The sequence below is a fragment of the Colossoma macropomum genome, unplaced genomic scaffold (assembly GCF_904425465.1).
Source record: "Colossoma macropomum unplaced genomic scaffold, Colossoma_macropomum, whole genome shotgun sequence".
Classification (NCBI taxonomy): Eukaryota; Metazoa; Chordata; class Actinopteri; order Characiformes; family Serrasalmidae; genus Colossoma; species Colossoma macropomum.
The window spans coordinates 29,168,066-29,193,121 of record NW_023494790.1 but is presented as its reverse complement, the minus strand read 5'-3'; the positions used below and the strand labels follow the sequence as shown (position 1 = coordinate 29,193,121).

Sequence of the window (25,056 nt, the reverse complement as noted above, 5' to 3'; positions counted from 1 at the left end):
ATCATCTTTACTGATCCTCATTTCTGTGGTTAAAAAAAAAGGAAAAGAATAAACACTATGTGCTTCAATAATCAGTTATTTATTTAATATAATCATGGATTGGAATGCTTCATTACAAAATAACAATGGAATGATAAGTCACTGATTATGCTAATATATACTCAGAATTCTATAAAACCTCAATTGTTATGGTTGCTTTTTTCAATTCAGGATGACGTTTTCAGTAAATTACTGTACCATATCCGTTTTTCATATAAAACCCTTATTTTTTGTTGGTATTTTTTTTTCCCTCAAAGTGCATAAAAAGAACTCTAAAGGGCTTCCCCCACCCGCCTGCAGTGCTTGCTATAACAAGCTTGTGATTAAGACTTTGTCGATTAAGACAATGATTGAGCGATGAGTGCTGGCCACTCATCCAGCAGTTCAGATAAGCAACTGCCTGAAACTGCATTTCCCAACATACACTGCAGCCTTAACCTTAATTTCTAGAACTCATCACCCTGAAAGACATCGCACTTCAGCACTTTCCACTGCAACACTTTTGAATCCACATATGGAGAACAAACTGAGCCATACTTTTCAACGCAAAGGCAAAGCAATGCATAAACCCAACAAACTTTACTGCACTGGAAAAGGGAGAGTAAATGAAATAAAGGGTAAACAAAAACAAACAAAACAAAAAACTAAACAAAAAAAAATAAAACCTCACTCATTCAGCTGACAGGAGCAGTTTTTACTTTAAGCGTATTAGCATTGTTTCTAACTAGCCAAAGCTTAGATGCCTGATCAAGTTTCTCTCATCTAATTAAGACCAAGTTAAACAAATAGTGAAATGAACCGGGGAGTAATAAATCTGAAGTGTAGATGGTACACGGCTTGTTCCTCTGTGCATCCCTCCCTCCTGTATCCTTCTCCTCCTCTCTCCCGACTCTTGCTCATATAGCCTCAACGTAGTTGGCAGGTAGCATGCCCTGCTGGCCAGTGCGCTCGACGCGGCCGAACATCCAGCCCTCATCTATCTGCTGCACGTCCAAGATCACGTCTCCATCCGCAAAGGACACCTCATCCTCATCAGCCGCCACATAGTCGTAGACCGCTCTGTAGCGCTTCTGAACACAAACACAGACACACATAGAGAGATTACCGCTGAGCGAACATTTCAGTGGACATTAACTGCCGGAAACAGCACAGCAACACCAGCATATGTTTTGTTTTGGATGCTGATGTGCCAGTAAACTGACAAAATCATGCTGTTAAACCAGCACCAGACAACCATAGACCAGCATGGAATTAACGCCAGTCTAAGCCGTTTTTTTCAACATGGGCGACTGAATTATTAAAAGTGAGCGTTCTGCCAAAAAGCAAATTTACACACTTGCACACTAACCAAATGTAGGTAATCAGTCAAGACCTGTTTGGTGTCAAGCTTGTTTCCTTTATAGCTGTAAACTGGAGCTATGAGGCTAAGGTAGCTAACGAATAGAATAGCTAAGGAATAGAAGCTAATTCCCCACTAATTAGCATTATCATCACACGTTGTGCTAAGCTGTTAAGTAATCTCACAGGCTCTGTTCATACCTGCCACTGGTTCAGTACTGGTTTTAACATGCCCTCATCCACTTGACCTCGCCATTTCCCCTTGGGGGAATTCCAGATGCACCCATATCCTACATTTTTCCTGTATTTCATTTTTTCCCTAAGGTCCCCTTATAACATTTATGTGGGTTTATGTACTGAAAACAGTCATAACTTCTTTTCACATGACAACCTTACTTAATCAAGTTAGAATTAAACCGGCTGTATTTGTTACTGTGGCTTTAAGACTGATGTATGTCAATGAGCTCTGTTCTGATAGGTTTCCCTGTACTGTGCCTTATTCAAAAAGTAGTCTGGGTGGCAACATTCCTCATAACTTCAGCATAAAAAGGCAGGGCTGAACTGCTGTTGGCTGAAAAGGCCTGTAAATGTAATGTGAATGTGTAAGCTTTAAGTTTTCGTGACATCACAAAACTGGTGAATTTAAAACGAGCAGTTTTTACATATATGGACTCCATAGACTGGGGAGTGAATGTTTTTAAACTTTAAGAGTGTTTATCTACCTTATTTTATTTTTAAAAAATTGCTGACGATTTGGCTTTCCACGATACGGGCCCTTTATGGGTGTTTCCATTACTTTATTAGCTCCAATGAAGTTTATCAGATGAGTTCTCGGAGAGTCGAGAGACTGAGTGAACAGAACTGTTGACTTCTGCAGCAAACCTGGCCCAGAAATCAGTTCAACCTTACACATGCAACATAAGCAAACAGGAGAGGAGATGAGACGACACAAGTGATTAAGGTGTAGCCTTTTCTACAAGTTCAATTACTTGTTAGTCACATTAGTCTTACAGCTCCAGTGCAAAACTAAAGAAGCAGACTTCAGACACCAAACATGTCCTTTCTGATCAAATACATCTGTGGTAAGGGGAAAGTATGTAAATCAGATTCTTTGCCAAACTACACGATATGGACAAAAGAATTGGGACACCTACAAATTACACCTATAGGAGCTTTCATGACATCCTATTCTAAATCCATGGGCATTAATATAGAGTTGGTCTCACTCCACTCGTCTGGGAAGCTTTCTACAAGATTTTGAAGTGTGTCTGTGAGAATATTTTGCCCACTTATCTAGAAGAGCATTTGTGAGGTCAGATGCTGAGGTTAGAAGAGAGGGCCTGGCTCGCAATCTCTGTTCTAGTTCATCCCAAAGGTGTTCAATGGAGGTGAGGTCAGGACTCTGTGCAGGCCAGTCAAGTTCTTCCACACCAAACTCACCCAGCCTTTATGGACCTTGCTTTGTGCACTGGGGCTCAGTCATGCTGGAACAGAAAAGGACCTCCCCAAACTGTTCCCACAAAGTTGGAAGCTTACAATTGTCTAAAATGTCTTAGTATGCTGAAGCATTAAGATTTCCCTTCACTGGAACTAAGGAGTCTAGGCCAACACTTCACACACAAAAAAAACTTGCATGTTGCAATGGTGACATCCTATTACAATACCATGCTCGAATTCAGTGAGCTCTTTACAACAATCTATTCTTTCATAAATGTTTGTAAAGGCAGACTGCATGACTAGGTGCTTGATTTTATGTACCTGTGACAATGGGACGGAATGAAACACTTGAATTCATTAAGAGGTGTGTCCCAATACTTTTGTCCATATTGTGTATTTTGTTTTTAAGTGCATTTTGAGGAGCAAATGAAAGGGTGAAATTCCATACCCCACCACCAGAAGCCGGCGGAGCTGCAGCAGAGCGTGGGGGTTGGGGCTCATAGTTGCCCTTCTGAGGGCTGGAAGGCTGATAGGCTGCACAGAAAAAAAAGAACATGGTTCATTCACAGGTATGATACCCCTGTCTGTTATGTGCAATAATTCTCCAAAAGAAGTGAAAAATAAGACAAACACTGTGTAAACATTTCATGACAAATGGACTCCTTTCATTTTACTTTAGCTCTACTTTATTTACAAGTTGCATTCTAGTGTTAGTACTGAAATGGTCTAAAACTACTTGTAATAAAATCTTGTTACATTAACATGCATTAAAGTTAAGAAGATTTTTTCCCTTCTTCCATAAAGCATACATTTCAGCAATGATATTCCAAAATACATTTATTAATACCTTTACCGGCATTGTTGTCAAAGGGATGGGCCTCTCCTCCCATTCGGCTCTTTTCAAACTCCTCATGATACTTTATCTGATGAAACGAGAAACATTATAAAACATCCTGTACATACAGTGTGGTACAAAAGTGTAAGACCACAATGAAAAACCAGGATTTTTTTTCATGTAATCATGGAAACAAAGAGAAATTTTAGAATTAAAAAAAAAAATGTAAAAGAAAGTGAATCGAGGATTCTGCCTGATTTCTAGGTCACTATTCAAATGTAAGCAAATGTGTGATATTGACCATGTTAAGGCCTTTGTACAAAAAGGTGAGGTTTATTTATGAGTCTTATTCCTTACACTGAAGCTTGTGTTCAGACAGCTCTCAGGTGTAACTGATCAACTCATTAGAGGCTTCTGCACAAACTTGTGGAGTCCAGCTTGAGAGCACATGAAGTTCTTTACAATAAGGGGGGCATGCAAAATACTATGAAATTAAATTAAATCAAGAAACTTTTATCTTGTTATGTTGCTGATACAATTTGCAATGAAAAAGGTTGTATTACATAAAGAAAGAATACAAAATAGAAGCATTTTCACTAGTGTTTTTTTGGAGCCCACTGTACAAACACACAAGGTGAAGTGGTTCAGCAATAAATTAATTCAGGAGTGCAAACCTCTGGTCCTGCAAGGCTACTGTCCAGCACAGTTTGGTAATGTCTTTCCTTAAGCACAGCTGATTCAACTCAGTTGTTAACTGCACCCCTGCAATAATTCATTTCAACCACAAGGGGTCAGTATGTGCTTTAGTGTAGCCATTTGTGCTGTTCTGTATGTGGAGTTGCAGGCACTACCCTTTAAGGAAGAATACAGGCACATTCAGAAATGGAGGAAATGACACCTAAACACCAGTCACGTGATCTGAGGGTTGCTTGGCAACAAGCCATGACAGGAGATGATGATGGCAAGGGAGGGAAAGACAGAGGTGAGAGAGAGAAAGAGAGAGAGAGAGCAAGTGAGAGACCGTGGGGCGTGGAGAACACTTGGCTACTGAAAGATTTTTGGATCTTCTACTAAACAGATATGAAAAAAAAGTAAGGGAACAACTTGTGGCAAAACAGGAGGGACAGGAAGTGGAGCTCAGGACAGGGAGGGAAGGGAGAGAGAGAGAGAGAGAGAGAGAGAGAGAGAGAGAGAGAGAGAGAGTTAGAGAGAGAGGGAGGGAGATGTGCCTGAACACGCATTCAGCCCTTAAGTCATTATATCAATGACCCTTTAAATGCCAGGGATATCTGAAGTCATATCTGTTCAGTCTCCATGTATGTGTAAGTGACTAAAGATCTCATTTGGGTTAAGAAGTTTTTTTTTAGACTGTTAGCTCATTGTCATTTAGGAAGGTTAACATTGCCCTTACGTTGCTGATTTGGTCCTGTGTTTTCTTGATTCTCTGCATCTCCGGTGTGTCGGCCACCGCACTGAAGCCTTTCCCTTTGTTCTTCTCAAATTCCTCTTTGTACAGCACCTGTAAGAAACAAAGCAGTTATAATTAATCAAGTAAAGAAAAAAATGTACTGTGTGTGTCTGTATGTGTATACATACATACATACACTCATTGTCCATTTTATCAGCTCTACTTCCCATATAGGTACACTTTGTAGTTCTGCAATTACAGATTGTAGTCCATCTGTTTCTCTGCATACTTCGTAAACCCCCTTTTACCCTGTTCTTCATGTTCTCCATGGTCAGGACCCTCACTGGACCACCACAGAGCAGGTATTATTTGGGTGGTAGATCATTCTCAGCAGTGCAGTGACACTGATGTGGTGGTTGATGTGTTAGTGTGAGTTATGCTGGTACGAGTGGATCAGACACAGCAGTGCTAGTGGAATTTTGTGTCCACTCACTGTCCACTCTATTAGACACTACTACTTTGTTGGTCCACCTTGAAGATTTAAAGTCAGAGGCAGTAGCTCATCTATTGCTGCAGTTTATGTTGGTCGTCCTCTAGTCCTTTATCAGTGATCACAGGATGTTGCCCACAGGATGTTGTTAGCTGAATATTTTGGTTGGTGGACTATTCTCAGTCCAGCAGTGACACAGAGGTGTTTAAAAACTCCAGCATCAGATGTTACAAACATAGCTGTGTCTGATCCACTTGTACCAGCACAACACACACTAAGACACTACAACCACGTCAGTGTCACTACAGTGCTGAGAATGGTTCACTACCCAAATAATACCAGCTCTGTGGTGGTCCTCTGTGGGGTCCTGACCACTGAAAAACAGGGTGAAAGGGGGCTAACAAAGTATGCAGAGAAACAGATGTAATTGTAGAACTGCACCTATATGGTAAGTGGAGCTGATAGAATGGACAATGAGTGTATTAACAGGGAGGTGTTCCTAATAAAGTGCTCTGTGTGTATACATGGAAAGAACACATTGAAAGAAAACAGATTATGAGACTAATATAATTTACAAACACAAGATCATTCCAAAAGAGTTGGGACAGTATGTGAAATGTAAATGAAAATTGAAAGCAGTGAGTTTTAAATCCACTTTGACCTGTATTTAAATGAAAACAGTACAAAACAGTTTATGTTTTACCTTTATCAGCATTGTTATTTGTAAACAAAACAACATGACAACAAATGCCCCATACTGAGGACAGCTGTAACTGTATATCTGTGCAATCTTTATAACATGAGAATGACATAAAATTCAGTTTTCAAAAATGGATCAACTGGTGTCTTTAATTCCTAAACGTTTATTAAGTGTTGTTAAACGAGCAACTAATTGGCAGATTTCTCGATTACTAATATAATCAATAGGGACCGCTCTACAAAGAAAATTTGGAGGGACTGATTACTGTGGTTGCATATCATATGTAGTGTATGATTGTATATGTGACCCCCCCCAAATGAGTGTTTTAGAACAAGCTCTTAAAGGGTGAGCTATGAATAGGGAGGTGTGGTCTACCACAGTCAGTGTTGCGGCCTCTAAAAAAATATACCTCTGACATACACTCCAACTCCCTAACGCTTTGCTACAACTCAGGCCTGGTACATCCGTGTGCACGCACACACAAACACACACAGGATGTGCAAAAAGAAATGACTGCTGTGTGCAAAAAAAGCATGCGAGTGCATGTTCTAAATTAGACTTAGAACTGCGCAGGCTGATGGAGTTTCAGCTCAAATCCTCATTGCACACTCACACGTACCACATGCTGAAAAGAAAATAAACAAAAGTAACAGTGTGTTTGTGAAGAACTTTATAGTTCCACCTTCCACATAGTTCCTTCATTTGTGGAAACCGGCATCGAGGCAAACAAAAGTGACAGTGTCCTGCAGCGGAATTAGCTGTGGCATAGCGGGGGCCTCGAAAATCAAGCTGGTAGTTTCACATCTACTGCGGTCGTATTTTACTGCTCTACAAACACAGATAATCTCCAGACTCACTTTATGGACTGCTGGTGTAGGGCTGCTCTTATAGGGTTTTAAAAAAAATAATAAAATTTATGGCAAGCTGGCTGAGTAAGAGCAATTTGACTGTATCTTTCTAGTGAACAGCAAGAGTATTCTTTAGCCTCTGGCCACAAGTACCATATTGTGGGTCATGGATGAATTATTAATAACAGTGTGCGGCCTTGCTTGGTTACTGTGGGCTGCCTATATAATGATTAGCATGTAATGAAGCATGAGTGGAAAACAAAATATGTCAGGCAGTGGGCAGCTAGCGCTAGTAGACAGAACAGGCGGTGCAGTGCATTAAGGTGACCAACATTTTGACACAATGCTGCCCATCACCATCCAAAACATGCTGACCCCCACTTTACAGCCCTGCCTGTGTGTGTGTCTCCTGACCCAAATCGAAACACCCCAACGCACACAAACACACACGACACACACATGGTTGACCGAGTTAGAAGGGGGATGGGTGGGGGGGTGAGTGATGTAACCAATACATACAAGCACTTAATATCACTGCATTTTCCCAATATTTCACTGTTTCACAAAGTCAGATGCTATTTAAGTTTTTAAAGTGCCTTTATAAAGTTAATGAACCCATTAGTACTGGTACTCTTTGCTAAAAGAATCTCTTACAAACCTGATGATGGGTAACAAGTAGTTACTACCTATTGGGTATATGTTTGACTTGCACATGCTCAAAGATATTTCTGATGTATTGTATGCCCAGTATAGTATTGTAAAGTACTGTATAGCTGTGTATTTTAAATGGGTATAGTGCCTTGCAACTGGTTACACACCTGACTTTTGAGTTTTATTATTTTGTTTTAGACCAAAAGGATCCAAAAAGACAAAAACCAACTAAAAGTTTGGGCTACTCTATAAACCTCTAAAATTTGAGCTTTTTTTGAAATGTATCCTTCTCTTCTGCCTCTCTTAAAATAACACCTATAATATAAGCATCAACATCTTTCCAAAAAGTAATTTTAGTTTAGTACACATTTTGAAATTCTCATTAAAACAATCTGAGGCCCTTAGCAAATGACATATATTGGACTTATTTGTTATTGTAGTGTTGGGATACCAATACTGATATACTGGTTTAGATGACGTATCACCTAGCTCTACATACACACAAGCCCCCTTCTCTTTCCATGACGTTCCCCAGACTGACATCTTCCCATCCCCCCTCTGCTTCTACATCGTCCCGGAAATTCCCCATAAAGTGGCCGAGCAAGGCTGACCCAGGGGTGCGCTCTCACAGCCTTTAAACAAAGCCCCTAAATAGAAAAGAGAGAGGGGAAAGACCCCCCTCTGCCACATAACTATGCCAAAAATGATGAGTAACACCACTGCTATGAGTGTAATGGGTTTCTGCAATACCACTGACCATCTCTGTGCTCTTGTGCTTTTATGGGCTTGTGCTGTTGCTGAATGTGTATGTGTGTGTGCAAAAGACATGAAAAGGCATGTAAGTGTATGTGTAAATGTTCATAGCTATTTCCAGACAGCACTTGAATTATCTTTTTTGCATCATTGCTCTGAGGTAATGCCTAGTAATGCAGTATTTTTGCCCTAATCCTCAATTTATTCCCTGTCAAAACAAACATCACTCCTCCCGCTGCTATTAATCTAATCTGGACTGCCAGTGTTAATTACTTCAGGGGTGGTCCCTTGTCCTTAATCCACACTGTCGCTGCAGCTCCCTAAAACATACTCAGGTTAAGCATGGGCGATATGGTAAAACTATAACATTGTACAATATAAATACACCATAAAAATCAAGTAACTGGTAAAAAGTTGACAAAAATATGATAGACATACTGGACTGACATCTAATCAACTTGTTTCAAAGACGTTAATGCAGTTGCTATATACTAGATACTGTTTACAGGTACTGGTCAAAATCAGTCCTTTTCATGGTAAATGAAGTTGTTCAGTGTTTAAGACGTACTGAGGATGCTTAAAGATGTTTTACCATATTGCTCTCCTCTCTCCTCTTTTTTTTTTTAAACAAACAGGAGGCCCCAACTGTCAAATAAATCAAACTACAGATATATCTGCTAAAATTAAACCTGCAAAGGTTTCTTTGTAAATAGAGGGAAACGCTAAGATGTTTCTATTTATGTTTAATAGGGCAAGTAACAAAGAGCAACCAAGGTGGAGAAAGGTCACTGGGAAACAGGAAAAAAGGGAAAAAGAAGGGTGGGGTAAGTGAAAGAAAGCCTGGAGAAAGGAGGACAAGTGAAAGGATCATGGCACAGAGAGAAAGGGAGAACAGATGGCGCTTACAGAAGCTACATGGGGAGCATGACCTTACAGGAACTTCACTGGAAGTGTTACCTTTTATGCTTGGGTCACTTATAGATGTAACACACACGTTGTGTTATATGTTGATTATAAATCAGCAGGCCTGCAATGTTTTTTGAAAGGGGGTGCCTCTTTCCTGCACCTTTCAGGTTAGCAGACAGTAATAGAAGTTGACTTTACTGTGCTAATTGGCTATGGTCAGTCACTGCCCATTACATGCATCCACTGGTGCAGCTTGTGTGTGTGTCAGTGGGGGGTATGGACAGTGATGCCGTGTGTTTTGGAGGGTATGGCGAGTCCGTCTGTTGGAATCTGTTGCCAAGGCAATCCAATTGTCACGACAGCAGGACCCACAGATCTCAGAGTCACAGAGGCGAGAGCAATGGTGACAACGTCTACGTTGGCAAACCACTACCCCTATGTTAGCTCTGAACAAGACGTAGCTTAGAAACTGGCCAGTAAAACATTGCTGAAGCAGCTGCCTCATAATAAAATCTTTAGGAATAAAATGTAACGCTTACATAGTTGTTCCTGAATAAAGTCTGGCTCGTTCAGGTGAGGCTTGGAGGCTTACCTCAGCATGGGCATCTTTATCTATTAGTTTAATATCAGAACAATGACATGCTTCGACAGATTGCTTGTGGTGTAAAGTTTTTGCCCATGCTTGCTCTGTGCTAGTCACATTCACAACTGAACTCGACCAAATTAGTCCAAACTGTAAAAAATAAAGCTATTTATAAAACAATGAAGTATTCAGGCCTTAGATATTTTCAAGGATTATATTATGATCTATTTAAACCTAAGGCATTAACTGAAACAGTAATATGCCACACATTAGAGGTGGGAATCTCTAGGCACCTCATGATTCGATTCGATTACGATTCAGAGGGCTGCAATGCGATTATAAAACGATTATCGATGCATCTTGATGCATCTTTTTATATCTTTTTTTATATCTTTATACATGATTTCTATTTTCTTACTGTCTGAGGACTTGGTACTTTTAAAGCAAAGTATTTGTAATGATCCATAATGCATTTATGTCCAATATCTTTTATTAATAAAACAAATGGAAGTGATGTGGCAAGTGAACTGGAAGGCTCTCATTAACTGCTCTTGTTTGGAGATGCTGCTGCCTGTGATAAAATGCGCTGTTACAGTGACATAAGGTCCAGTGGTAATGGATGACCACGCAGCGCGTTATAGCCGTCCTGCCCGTTTTCTTTAGTGATTTTATAACTTCGCTTTTGGTCTCGTGGTAGAGATGGAGGCCGGGGGGGAGGGGGGGGCTGTGTCAGTAAAATATCTTCGAGACGGGGCGTGTGCAACTGTTTCTCAATGACTGACAATTGGCGTGCAGATTGCAGATCACCTAGCAACGAGGTTTTGCCTGGCTAGTAGCGAACAAAAAAGGAAAAGAGAAAGACAGACGAACGTTTAGAGACGAATGGACTTATTCGCCTTTATAAGCAGCGCAGTTGGTTTCCTGATACGTTAAATCTGCAACGAGAGACTGTCAAACACTACAAACTTGCGAAGATGAAGTCGCTTCTCTTTCTAATTCTCCCGTTCCACCTTAAATGGTGCCACATTTACCTTCGGCGCAGTCAGAATTTTAGGTGGAACGGGAAAGTTCAGCAAGAAGCTGGCGAATAAGAAGCAACTTCAGCCTCGTAAAACAGCAGACATTTTACAAGAAACTATTCAACTTTTGAGGACAAGTTTTCTCGCGGAGATGGAAGGAAAGCGGCTATAGCTAAAGCTTAAAGCAGAATAGAGTAAGTCCGCGGTTTCGTTTATATTGTTTAGTCTATACTAGGACATTATCACATACTGAGACATACTGGACATTAAATGTTGTGGCTTCCAAGGTGGTTTGATTTTTGTTGAAAGGACAAAATGGCTCTTCTTATCATTTGTGTTGTGACTCCTGACCTAACCTGGCTTTAATGCAGAGGGAACCGGTCGGATTTCTCACTCATCCTGTTGTGTTTTTGTTATGCACTGCCACAGACTGTCCGGGCGCTGCACTTACCCACTTCCAAGTTCCGCCTTTTGCGTTCCATCAACATTACGGTATAAATTAAATATTTAGAAAATCGACTTTTGACATTGAATGAATCGATTCAGAATCGTCCACGTCCGCATCGCGATACATCTAAGAATAGATTTTTCCCCCACCCCTACTACGCATACAGAAAATCATTATTTATTGGGTGCTTTGTATTGGATAGATGGATAGATTTATCATATTTAATTTTTCAATAAATAAAAAACTTGCTGTCCAATGGTTTCATGTCACTACTGAAACACAAACTGTTTTAGTATTTTCTTAAAAACATATAAGCAATGAAAGTAACTGTGTCGGTAGATTCATTTAAAGAAACTACAAGATTTGAGACACTACTTAAAGGTAAAATTAATTACATGTACCACATTGCTTTGCACTGGTGTGTAGAAAGTAGTGATTAATTGAACATTTCAAACACAGCAAAAGTATGGGAAGAAGAAAAAAAGAGCCTAAACAGCATCACATACAGACTCCGTGAATCATCAACCGTTCCAAGGTAAATAACAAATCATCAGACCAGTTTGGCTTTCCCACTGGATTTATGGAAACGGATGCCAAGGGGCAGACAGGAAGTGGACATGGAGGATTGGCAATGGGGTGGAGCAGGAAGGGGGAGCTGAAGGAGAAGGACAAAGGGGATAGGATGAATGCTACATACCTGGCTTTGCACCTTGCTCTGCTGCATGAGCCGGAGGTTCTCTGGAGTATCAGCCACACTGGTAAAGGATGTCTTGGGATAGTGTCTGAAAAACACAAGTACACAAAAGTAAATATGCTTATTAAATTCATCAGCTATCGCTATCATCTATAGTGAACTACCAATTATTTTGCCACTTAACCAGAGTTTTTAAAAAGGTCAAACAGTAAAAATGAATTTAAATGAAGAACAACAAACCATTCATAGCTGTTCAGATTAGATAAACTAGGAACCCTCTAAAAAGTTTTTATTTTCAAAGTGTTATTGAAAAAACACTATACATCAAAAGGCATTGTCGATGTGGGAACAAATCTCCATTTTTGTTACTTCTTACATGTTTTTAATTATTTTACAGAATTTGAAAAAGCTAGCCGCCATTCACTGACACAACATTTTGATATAACAGGATAATATTAATTAGGGCTGTGGAACAATAATTTTTAATGAAGAGACAGATCCATCAAGTTGTAACAATGGTTAACAGACCATTCTGCTAAAAAGTTTATCAAACAGCATGGGGAATTCCACCGAGTCACGTACGCGCCATGTGTGGTGGAGCTTGTGGAACCTCCTCAGTTCATTTAAATGAGCAAACAAACAACAGGAGCCACCATGAGCTCTAATTTTTTTTTATTATTAAATTTTTTGCTATGTAAAACTCTGACTCTGTGTGAAAAGGCCATATAGAAACATTCTAAGATATTGTCCCACAAAGTATCTCCAGATTGATTACTTTACAAGAGAAAGCAAAAATGTTCTTTATTTTTAATGTAAGGTAATGCAATGCAATTTTTTCTAAATAATTTTGGGCCATTTGTATTGGTCCATGTGTCATAAAATTTTGACAATCTAACACAACTGGCTGAGCTTAAGTGATGTACAAAAATACAAAGAAGAAAAACGGATATAAAGCCATGATATAATGAATATGACTGTATAATACTTGTAGTTTTAGTGATAATTATGTCCCGAATTGCTGATTTTTCAAAATTGCTTATCACTCCAACTCTAATATAAACATGGATTTTTTTCGTACAAATTGCATACTAATTATTGCAGCCTCATTGAGAATGTAATCAATAATTGTTTACAATCAAGTACCAGATTAAATAAGAGGGGCAAGTAAAGAAAGCAGTTGCAGTATGAATAAAAATATGCTTGAGCACTAGCTCTATCCCTGCAGCAGGAAACTTGCTTAGACATGTCCTTCCTTGCATTCTAAGCATCCTTCTTCACTGGAATTTGGAAGCAGGGGTGGAGACAAGCTTGGTTTCTGTCTATAATCCCTGGTCACTCTTCAGTCCATGCAGTGTCCCCCTATATTCACTTTTACACTTTTCAAGTACACAAGCTCTGGTGCACTTGAACTGAATTCAGCTCAGTATGTGGAGCAGGTGAGTGCATGCACATGTGCGAGTCTGAGTCTGTTCAAACAGCACAATCACTAACCACTGGTAAAAACAAACAAGCTTACTTGAACTGTTTATATAGACTTTAACACTTACATCACTCCGCTGTAAAAATAGCTGGGGAAAAATGTGACTGAAACTGATCAACATGACTCGATTGTGCATGATATGGCAAACACTTACACTTCAGCTTCTTTTAAATTCAGTTTCGCAAGATCTAAGTCCTGATCTGCGGGTGTATCTGAGTGTTTGGACAGTCCAGCTTGTCCAGCTAGTAAGAAAAAAATCAGTCTCAGAGCCCAGTAAATGCCCAGATATTTGCAAGTGCACTGGGAGAAAGGGTGCTGTAAAGGGTGCTGTTCGTTCAGTGCTGTAAACTGCGTGTAGACTCAATACACTCAGCCAAAGGCTGTATATTTCACCATGCTGGCCCGAGAAAACGCAAAAACCATACCAAAACCCTGAAATCTACACTTTCACACTCAATTCATGATCTTGTGCATGCTTGAACATGTCTCTGTTCCAGTCCTGACCTTATCTGGCCTCATGGCAACTTCACACCCCCATGGGGAAGGGAGTTTGGGTTATTAAGCAAACTACACATGCACAAAGGTCTTATTCACAGAAAATAAATACACGAAACAAAGTGAAATTAAACAAAACATTAGACGATGTGTAACAGCCCAATGTTGAAAGACATTTTCATGATATCTACCACATTCAGCTGTTTTGATGTTTGTGAACAAAATATATAATAAATATAAAAATCTAAAAAAATAATAGTTTGTACAAATTAACAACAAAACAGCAGTACCACATTAAAAAAGGTACAATGTAGAGTGCAATTATATTTGAATTCAACATTTGCACAAATTAACCACTTAAGAAGAAACAGCATGTAACAATACAACATTATGTATTGTATCTTTGTATCATGACGAGCATGTTGTGTTTTAGCTTGGGGCTGTCATAGTAGCTTGTGGCTAGTGTGTTAGCTTGGGGCTAACATATGAGCTTGTGGATAGAGTGTTCGATCAGGACACTATAAGGCACGACTTTTGTTTCAAATATTGCACTTTTATAATGTTGAATCTTCTAATGACCTAAAAATGGAAACATTAACACGTTGGCATAAGGCACATTTTTAGCAATCCTCAAATTTTGCTGTATTGAATCAAGCCACTTTTTTACTGTGTGTTTTTAAATACTATAATAGGTTACTAGAATAGGTTATTCTGCAGTTTATGTAGTTAAATACACTATTTTATAAATGTTCTAAATGTAGAAGTACTGACAACACCCATTACATACTCACACTGCCCACCCTCAACTGGAACCTCCCCCTCATTCAGCTTGGGATATTAAAAAAATAGCAGAGACATGAAAACAAAAATTGAGCAATGTTGCCATGTTGCACTCCCCCGAGAAACAGTTTCGGCCAACAGGCAAATTAGCTGGGCTCTAGAGGGAGGACACTTTTGCAACTAAGTGGAAAATCAAGCTTGTCTGAACATCCTCTTCTCATAGGTGTAGAGGAACAGATGAGCAGGTTCAGAAATAACTCACCGTCTTCAGCACTGTCTCGCCTTTTTATTTAGACATTCTGAAGAATATCCTGATTCTAAAATGGATCAGACAGAAATTAGGTCAGATTAAACCTCACCCGTCTGCCTAAATAAAGCCTTGTGAACTGAAGCTCATCAGAATGAAATCTAGGATGAAATCTCTCTCTCCCACGCTTTAGGATGGTAAACAAATAAAGGCAACATGAGTCACTCAGAAATATGTCAAAGAGGATTCAGCACTCAGGCATCAAGGCCTCAGTGTGCTGGGCTTGACTTAATCTCTGAAGAGTGAATGGAATCTTCACAGAGCTGCAGGTGACCACAGAAAGCTTTATAGAAGCATACACTCCAGTGCTTGCCCTTGCGTGTTGACTGATGTATCAAGGTGCTACTAATATACACGGTGCTTTGTATTCCTAATGGAAGTTCGGCGTAGAAAAACAACCACAGAGGAAATATGAACTTTGTATTATCCTCCCCGGCAACCCATGACATTTGCCTACGCTGCAACTGTAGCATGATACACAAGACTCCCTGCGACAAAAGGGCACTTTCTTTGGCACAAAACAGGCACACAGTTTGGTGCAGAAGTGAGATTGGTGCCTGTAGAAGCACCTTTGTGAAAGGCAGAATTTGACACTTCCACATGAAAGTAGCGTTCTGATGCTTAAGTCAAACACAGTCTATAAAGAGTTTGTTTGTGCTGTCAAACTATGGCTGTAAGATACGGAACACTACATACAATATTATTTAAACTTTTAATTTAATTGTATTTTCTTGTCCACTGTATGCATCTATTAAACTGGCCAAATTGGCACGGGTAGCACTGTCAAACTGACTCACTGGTTGGGCGCACACACACATACTCTCACACAAATATCTATTACACAGAATCATCTGTAGTCAAGCAGGGCTTATGCTTCTTCTAAGGAGTGAAAAAATATACAAAAAAACGTCTGCTAGAATGCATACTAAAACGTAAGGCTACGTAGCTAAATAAAATAAACATTTCTCAGCACTATCCTCTAAATCTGTTAGAACAGTCAGATAGAAGTTAGAACATTTTTTTTAACATTCGTCTCAACCCAACATAAGTTAATGTTTTGCTTGCAGCGGCTTCATATTTTTGTAAAATCTAATGCTCGTGGACCGATTGCAGTCAGCTTAAATAATTACTACTATCTCAAATAATCAACTCAAATAACTGCGATCAGCAAATTATGTAAGAATTAATAATTGAGAAAAAGTATTTTTTATTCCTAAAAATGAAAATGTAAGAAGCTAACATTTTTTTTCTTTTAGCCTGTGTGACAAGCAACAGACACTGGGTAACAGCCCATTCTGCTAAAATAATGCAAAACACCGACTCACAGCTGACAACTTTACAAAGCACTGTGTGTGGTGGATTTTGAGCTTCTGCATCAGCTTGGAGCGCCGAGCATTAAAAGAGGTCAAAAAACCATAAGCAACCACACCAGATGTGAAAAGACGGCATTGGTGTTATTGTGTTCGATTTCAAAACTTCCCTTTTTTGTCAGAAAAAATTAGACTGTTGCACCCTCTGGTAAACTGTCCTAGAAATGCTGAACGGTACTGTAAGATAACTGTCTCTTTGAATAATGAATTTAGAAACGATGTTCAGGAATAATGTTACTACCCTATTTTGGGACACTGTACAAAATGTAAAAAACAGAATGCGATGATACACAACTTTTGTACAAAAATTAGTACAAAAACAAAATATCAAATGTTTTTTAAATATATGCCCATTCTGAAATTGATGCCACTAACGCGTTAAAAAAAAAACATGTTGGGACAGGGGAACATTTACCACGGTGTTGTAACACTCTGTAAGCGTTTAGGTACTGAAGACACCAACTGCTGTAGTTCTGAAAGTGAAATGTTTTCCCATTCTTGCTTGATATAGGATTTCTGCTGCTCAAAAGTTCAAAGTCTTCTTTGTCAGATTTTTTGTTTCATAATGCGCCAAATGTTTTCAGTGTGTGACAGTTCAGTTTTAGTTCTGAACTGCAGGCAGGCCAGTTTAGCATCTTGACTCTTTTACTATGGAACCATGCATTTGTAATACATACAGAATTTGGTTTGTCATTGTGTTGCTAAAATAAGCAAGGCCTTCCCTGAAAAAGACGACATCTGGATGGCAGCATACGTTGCCAAAGCCTGCATATAGCGTTCGCAACTTTAATGGTGCCTTCACAGATGTGCACCCATGCCATGTGCACTAACGCACCCTCAAATCATCATGAAAACTGGCTATTGAACTGTGTACTGATAGCCATCCTGGAGGACACAGTGTCCAGGATTTCCATAAGGAATTTTAAATTTTGATTTGTCCGACCACAGGACACTTTTCCACTTCACCTCAGTCCATCTTAAATGTGCTCTGGCTCTGAGAAGGCAGTCGTGTTTCTGGATCCTGTTCATATGTGGTTTCTTCTTTGCATTTTAAAAATTAAACTTGCATTTGTGGATGCAGCAATAAACTGTGTTCACAGACAGTGGTTTTGGGAAGGGTTTATGATATTTCTCTGGATTCTCTGAATTTTATAATGATATTATGTACCGTAGATTATAAAATCCCCAAGTTCTTTGCTATTTTACACTGAGAAATGGTGGTGAACCCCTCATCATCTTTATTCATGAATAGACTCAGCCTCTCTGGGATGCTCCTTTTATACCCAACTATGTTACTGACCTGTTGCCAAATACCCACCAGGGTTTTTAGCATTTAGTTTTTTAGCATTACACAACTTTACTAATGTATTGTAGGCCCTGTCCTAACTTTTTTTGAATTGTGTTGCTGACATCAAATTCAAAATGAGCATTTTCTCAAAAAACAATGAAATTTCTCAGTTTAAACATTTGGTATGTTGTGTTGGTACCGTTTCATTTAAATATAGGGTTTACATAATTTGCATATTATTGCATTCTATTTTTATTTACAGTTTGGACAGCGTCCCAACTTTCGTGGAAACAAGGTTGATTTATTGTTTTTTTTTTTTATAAATTGCTTCGTATCCAAGCCCTTAGACTATGTGCATATTGCAGTCTTCTGCAATATCAGTTCCAAAAACCTACAGATGTGACCAGGATAATTGTAACACATTTTGTCCCAGTACTTCCAACTCAAAGCATAAAATCGTGCCATAAAATCTATCAAATTTTTATGTACAGTACCTATCCCCAGTTTCCCCTACTGCAGTAACTGAAGAGCCCAATTCAAACTCAGTTGAATAACAAGGAAAAAATGGTTTGGCATGACTCCACTGAATCCCCAAAAAACAAATAAATCATACAACACGACACCTCCCCAGTGTGGAGCATTTTTGCAGCCTGAGAAAATGACTGGGCTCCAAGTGAACAGAAGCCTGAGTGTTTATCACGGGTGAAGTGATGCAATATTGAAATGAAAGGAGAGCGTGTTTGCATGTCTCGGAGTACTTGCTCTCAAGATGTAACAACATCCACGAGCTCTGGATTGTTGGCCAGTGACAAAACAGACAAATGTTTGACGTCCTACACACTGTGTCCAGAGTGAGAATGACACAGAGCCCAATAAAACCTCAAGACATTTGCATTTGTTTGTACATAATCTGTCTCATCAGTGCAGATGCTGGCTCAGTCTGAGGTTCACACACTGGAGATAATGGGCGGGATGCTTGCCAAACCCCCAGACTCTGAATGCACTTCGAGAAGGGAGGACAGACTGAAAACACACACTCAAGAGGCACAGGGACAGATGGAATGAAGACAGAAAAAGAAGATGGTGAGAAAAGCTTACTGGCTGCAGTAGGGTTTCTTGTCGAAGCCTTTGTAGTTCTTCATGTTTAGAGTCATTTTGCAGACCTCGCAGCTGAAACATCCTTTGTGCCAATACTGTAATAAGAAGGAACAGGGTAAGGAGACAAAGGACATGTATCAAAACAACACTGAGAATGCTGACATCAACAGAAAACACAATAGAGAAGCTTCTGAGTAGGGGTGTTACAACGCATATACTCTTATTTGTGTTTTTCAGTAGGTGGGTTAAGAAAGTACACACTGTGAATAGAATGCAGTTAGATTTTACACTATGACACACTTGTCATTTCAGTAGGGATGTGCATTCCGACTAACATTGGTACTGGAGCATCCACAAGAGGTAATGAACAGATAAAAAAAACAAAAAAAAAAATCAAGAAAAAGCAAGAGAAATGGCCAAAAAGTGCATTTAAAATTACAGCTAGAATTAACGTATGGATGGACCTGGGAGGACTGCTCTTTTAGCGATAGCACTGGTGTTCCAAGGCTAAAGCTCTTTAGCACAAACATTTAGGAGCAAGCACAAAAATACATCTGAAAATGTGTTTTATTATTCAAAAGAAATCTGGGGGAAACTGGTAGCTTTTGTGTTTGACAAAACACTTGAGATGTGAGCTAAAACTACAGCTGGTACAACACTGGATGAGGACTCGTCATTTTGCACGGCATTTCTTCTGCTCAGGGGACGATGTTTGTTTGTCAGAGAAATATATTTTCTGTTTCTGGACCTCATCCAGAGTAGTTAGCAATAAAGCCGTGCAACATCTGCCTTTTCAATTACATCCTTAACAACACGCTTACATTCAAGCACTCCACATGTTTTGAAGTGACCAAGTAAAATACGCATACTTGCTCACAAAAATGACAAAAATGAGTAAGCAGTTTCAGAATTCGAAACCTGGCACTCTGAACAGTTAACTAAGTACTCAGGCACCCGTGCAATGTAAAATAGTTTAGATTTACTTACATTGTTAAATATGGTCCACCCAATGCCCGCTGGGATAGGCTCCAGCTGCCCCCGCAACCCAGAAGGATAAGCGGCTTAGAAAATGTGTGTGTGTGTGTGTGTGTGTGTGTGTGCGTGTGTTACATACAGTTCTTATTAGAAGGGACATCCAGAAAAATATGTCATTGTTAATCTACAAAAAAGGTTTAATAAAGCATCGAAAATGGTTTTATTTGAAAAAATATACATAAATGCATAAATATACATTAATACACTACTCATAAAACGGGGCCAGATGTTGTTTTGTTTGCGTCTCTCACACTCAAGCTTTAATCGACTTACAATTTACGAATGTCTGATGCTGCCAGAATTATGTAACTATTAAAAGCCATTATCACAATCAACTTTCATACCTTGTAGGCCAAGACCACAGTGTTGCCTGAAGCAGCAGGCTGAGGGAGCTGCATATGCATAGCTGGCTAGTCACCATGCTAGGCAAATGGCTAACAGCTAACCCCAAAGATATGGGGGGCAGTGGGGGTAAGACCGTTTGACATGAGACTGTGGACGTCTGTATTGCAGTTTCAGTCTCAGTTCCAGAATCGTTACACCTCTACTAAGGACCTTTTCTTTTCCTCACTTTGGTACTTTAACCTCTGATTTCTGTGGTTTGGTTAGAATCAATTTGCTTGTCTACACATTCTCAGATTTTCTAGTTTGATTTTTACCCTCAGCATCAAAAAGACTCCAGTACTCAATGTCTAGAAAGGCTTACTTCAAAGTATCAGGCTTCATGCAGATAAGCTTCAAGATAAACAAGTATCAGTATGCAGAATAAAAAGTGCACAATCTTTTGACCTTTAATGGGCCCATATGTTTTGTCCGGCCATAGAAAAGTAAAGCAATTATTTAGTGGCTGAGTGATATTATCTGAAGTAGGTCTCTACAGCCTCCCTGAATCCAGGCCACTGCGGAGGAAGAGGCCCTATAGAGAGACGCAAGTCAGCTCATTCTGCTGGGACTTGCGTGTACAGGCCACACAATTGCCTTGGTAACTTTTCACACTCGCACCAAGGACGGTATTAGTCACTGCCCAAAACACACTCGCAGCCTAATAGGAGTGTACACAAGCTTGGGAAGTCCCTATAATGAGAAACAATGAGTGTTTGATTTGACTTATGAATAAGTGCTTCCTCCTTTTTTATGAGGAATACGGCTGGTGTGCGTAAGAATCCTTCTAAAAAGTCCTGTCACAGCCATATATGGGCTTCATCCTCTCCTTTCTCTGAATTCCTATGACTGATATTGACACCACATGCCTGACTAACAGACCTGCGCAATATGGACAACCATATTGCAATTACACACCTAGATATTGAGACGTAGCTTACAAACTATTAATACACAGTAGTGAACCCTAATGCAACATATTAAAAGTCACAGGGAACACAGTGAAAAAGATTTAAAATGTTTTTAAGATGCCAAAATTAAGTGTTACATTAAATATCCAACTTAAATGAAAAATAAACAAACAAACAAACAAGAGAAATATAATAAAATCCGACTTAAAATTCATTTATCAGACCTATCTTATAACTGTTTGGACATTGTTCAAAATGTCTGATATGCAGGAGTGATTGACAGCCCTCAGACCAACACTCCCATCCTGCAATGCCACTCAGACAGAATTAAACAACAGCATGTGTGGGGAGAAATGAGTGAAACAGGCTCTACATATGCAGGCAGTATTGTAGACTATCCCCGCTGTGTCAACAGCTTGCTTAAAATAACCAGCTTTTGTATGGTGACATCTTAAAAAAGGTAAGGCTCTCATTGCCTTTACTGCTTGATGTGAACCCAGTGAATGCTGGCATGGCTGGTTGAACAATTGGATGGACGAACGACAGGCAAAGAGAGTTTACTAGCTCCTTTATGCTAACTAAGTTAACTTTCCCTTAGTTGTTAGTATTTGCTAGTTTTGTTAAAGCTGTGTGGGTGGGACAAGCCACATCAGCCATGTGACTGAATAAGGATACTTACGTATGCATGATCCACCCAGTTTAGATCAGTGATTTTGTGGATATTGGACAGTTATGCATGGACATATTTTGTACATGTATATTGTGTGCCCACAAGTTCAAGATTATGTTACTTAGACAAAATTATTCTGACCCAAATTATTTGCATTTGTTGGGTTTTGTAAATCCCTTTGGTACATCAAAATGCCTATAGAAAATCATCTGGACTGTCAGAGCTGGCTGAGGCTGCTCACAGCACACAGAATAAGTGGTTGTTTTTCAAGAATCTTATCTGCATATTGCAGCCCTTTGCGATATCAGTATTGTAAAGGCCAATATCATGATAATGATTAATACACTATTTACAGTGAAGACTGACTACTACTGACTAGCTATCAGTAGAGATAGCACCAATCTAATACCAGATATCAATACTGTCAATCAGATACCAGTGAGGGGTGGCAGTCAAAAATGATCTGAATCTGGCACAATCCTGTAACAAATCAAGTCTGAAATAACACTTGACTCACACTGTGTGATGAGATGTTGTTAGTTGTGTAATTCTTCCTGTGGGCTAGTAAGGTGTCTGAGAGGTTTGAGCATAATAGTCTACGTTTAGATGCTCATCCTAACAGAAACGCTTTAATTAAAAATAACTCGTTTAAAAGCTTTTAAATGAGAACCATAAGCTTTCAATATCTGTATCAGAAAAGAACAAGTGGCATCTTGTCATGTCTAGCTTTCAGTCACAGAGTTGTATAATAGGTGACATTTGCTTATCATTATCTCTCTGACGCGCATGTCCGTTTTTCTGCAGTCTCTCAAAGAGGCTGAGGCCAGCAACTGGAAAGTGGTGGGACCTTCCAGTACTTGCAGCTGTAGAAGTGCAGAACACCAGTCCATTCCACCTCTCCACCCCTCCTCCTAATCAACCCCGCTGATCTGGACACACAATGTAAAGTCTGGCTGTCTCAAAAGGGGCCCAACGGGGAAACTGAATCAGTGGTAGATAGCCACTGCAATGTGGAGTAAATCGGCGATGACAGCATGAGAACATTCCAGCAGTTGGGAGAGGAAAAGGGTCTGCTCAGCTGTTCCTGACTGACCATGCCATGCGAAACTGGGGGATGTAGTTTTATTTTCTTCAACATTGCAATGAAAATAACGCAGATTTAGGCTAAGTTAGATGAAGTCTATGTGTTGCACAATTGCGCTCTCAAAAGCAACTGTGGTGAGTTCCTCTTTTTTTGTTGTCTACGAATGTAACAGCAGCTTGGAAACAGATGAGTGGCAGAGATGACTTTGTTCCAAGAAATGGCTGGTTTTCAACATGTCTTTTACAACACTGATGTCTTTTACATGACATCTGTCTCATACCTACAGCTCATCTTGCATTGGGTCACTGTTCTACGATTTTCCAGGCAGAAAAGCCACAAACACGCCTCCACAGAGCCTTTGCACAAGAACTACATTGAAGCTAGTCGCAGTGCACCCGGAAAGGGATGTGCTGTCATCAACCACAAGCTAATAATACAATCCTGTGACCATCTACTCTTCAGGTAGAACTGACAAGAGCTCATCTCCAATATGCTTACACAAGAACAACCCCATGTTTCGATAAATGGTTTGAGCAGCCACTCTTCTGTAGTTTTAAACGTGGAATGTTCACAAACATTCAGGATATGAACACAGTAAAACAACTGCAGCATCCCACATCAGAGATTGGAAAACTAGATGGAATAAGCAAACTCTCTCTTGAACTACGTTAACTCTCATAAGTTTTATGGACTGGCACTGAGCTAGGCCTACATTTGCTAGCACAGTCCAATGCTGCAAATGGCAACGCCCACATTTTTGTCAAACAAGAGAAGATGGTTCTGCACAAAAACAGAGACATGAAAAAAAGTGATCGCACATGGTTCTGTGCCAGCACTGCAATCATTCACGCGGTCTAAAAAGTTCCAACTGCAATCTGGACAAAAATGTTGCAGTGGAGAGACAGACTTCTGCAGAGCTGGCAGTGTGGCCCTCACAGAACTGCCTGTTTCAACAGGAAGCGGTCGTACAAGTTGCAAAGTGGAGCCAGCTCGGTCTGGCTTCTTTCCTGCACTCTCACCAAGTTGCATGAGTTAACTAGCTAGTTAACTACGTTATCTCCATCTACTCACACTTCAAGGGAATACACTTTAGCGAGGTTGGATTGTCCGGAAATCAGTAAATGCTGATAAACTGCACTAATACGGACGAGAGTAACTCTATATGTGCTGTAAGGTAAGATTAGCTAACGTTAGTTAATCTAACTGCTGTTCACCGGTTTAACGACTGTAACACTGTAAAAGAGGTGCTTCAGTCTGAGCTCTGTTGTAACATGACGACCTATTGTAGGTATGACTCACCTTGTCCAGGCAGTTTACTTTTTCTGTGGGATAGACGATCTTGTTACATCTGCTACACTGGGGATTCATGTTGCTTTGCTCGCGCTGCCTCTTCTACGCGTCTGTGGTGGTCCCTGACTCGCCAGTGGTTCACTGCATATGGCTGAAGTGGAGGTATGCTGTCCTCTCTCTCTGCCAGCGCTGCTGACTGACGCCTGAATGCGCGAACTGGGCGCGGGCACGGTACACCCCTCGTGCACGCGCGAGGGGGCGTGGTCTTGTAGACGCTGGCGGGCGGGGCGAGTGGAACGCGCTTACAGGACCATAAAAGGAGTAGAACAGGCAGGGCGGGGCCGAACAGTGTGGCCGTTAAACATCCCGTTTAGTAAAGTCAGTCCAAAATACATTAAACTGTCATATATAACAGTCTAGGTAGTAACGAGTACCTGTATAATTAAACGAATGAGTTAAAACCTAATATGTCATTCTAACTAAGTAATGTGTGCAAGTTACTGGACTTGTTCATTACTTGACTGCCCCCTTGTGGCTGATGTTGATATGACAAGCTGTACTACAAAGAGTCAGATGCGAAACAAATGCAGCTGAGCTTTGTTATGTTTTATTAATATTGTTCACGGTAGTGTTTAGGACGCTGTAACTTGCTGGGAAACTTACCTCAGTTATACAAACATTGCTGGAAACAACGGACTGTTAACGTTTTCTGATGTAT

The 25,056-nt window shown here is 39.9% G+C and overlaps 1 protein-coding gene across 2 annotated transcripts; it reads right to left on the bottom strand.

The window, feature by feature from the left end:
- Positions 1-60: 60 nt before the first annotated feature.
- LOC118809547 (LIM and SH3 domain protein 1-like) lies at positions 61-24,572 on the bottom strand. Of its 2 annotated transcripts, none has more exons than XM_036572969.1 (7): positions 24,348-24,572; positions 18,968-19,062; positions 12,153-12,237; positions 5,061-5,168; positions 3,662-3,737; positions 3,263-3,348; positions 61-1,109 (listed from the first exon to the last, which is right to left on the bottom strand). In XM_036572969.1, exons 1-7 carry the CDS (start codon positions 24,414-24,416, stop codon positions 936-938), a joined length of 693 nt encoding a protein of 230 aa, XP_036428862.1. In that variant the 5' UTR covers positions 24,417-24,572; the 3' UTR covers positions 61-935. The 2 variants fall into 2 exon arrangements, with proteins under 2 accessions (XP_036428862.1, XP_036428863.1); XM_036572970.1 differs by having other exon boundaries at positions 3,668-3,737; positions 24,348-24,535.
- Between the last annotated feature and the right edge of the window lie 484 nt (positions 24,573-25,056).

Coding starts and splice junctions, on each gene's coding strand:
- LOC118809547 (XM_036572969.1), bottom strand. CDS start 24,416: ATGAATCCCCAGTGTAGCAGATGTAACAAGATCGTCTATCCCACAGAA. Junction 5,169..12,152: donor AGAGCAAGGTGCAAAGCCAG/GTATGTAGCATT, acceptor TGTTTCTTACAG/GTGCTGTACAAAGAGGAATT. Junction 3,349..3,661: donor TGACAACAATGCCGGTAAAG/GTATTAATAAAT, acceptor TTTTCTGTGCAG/CCTATCAGCCTTCCAGCCCT.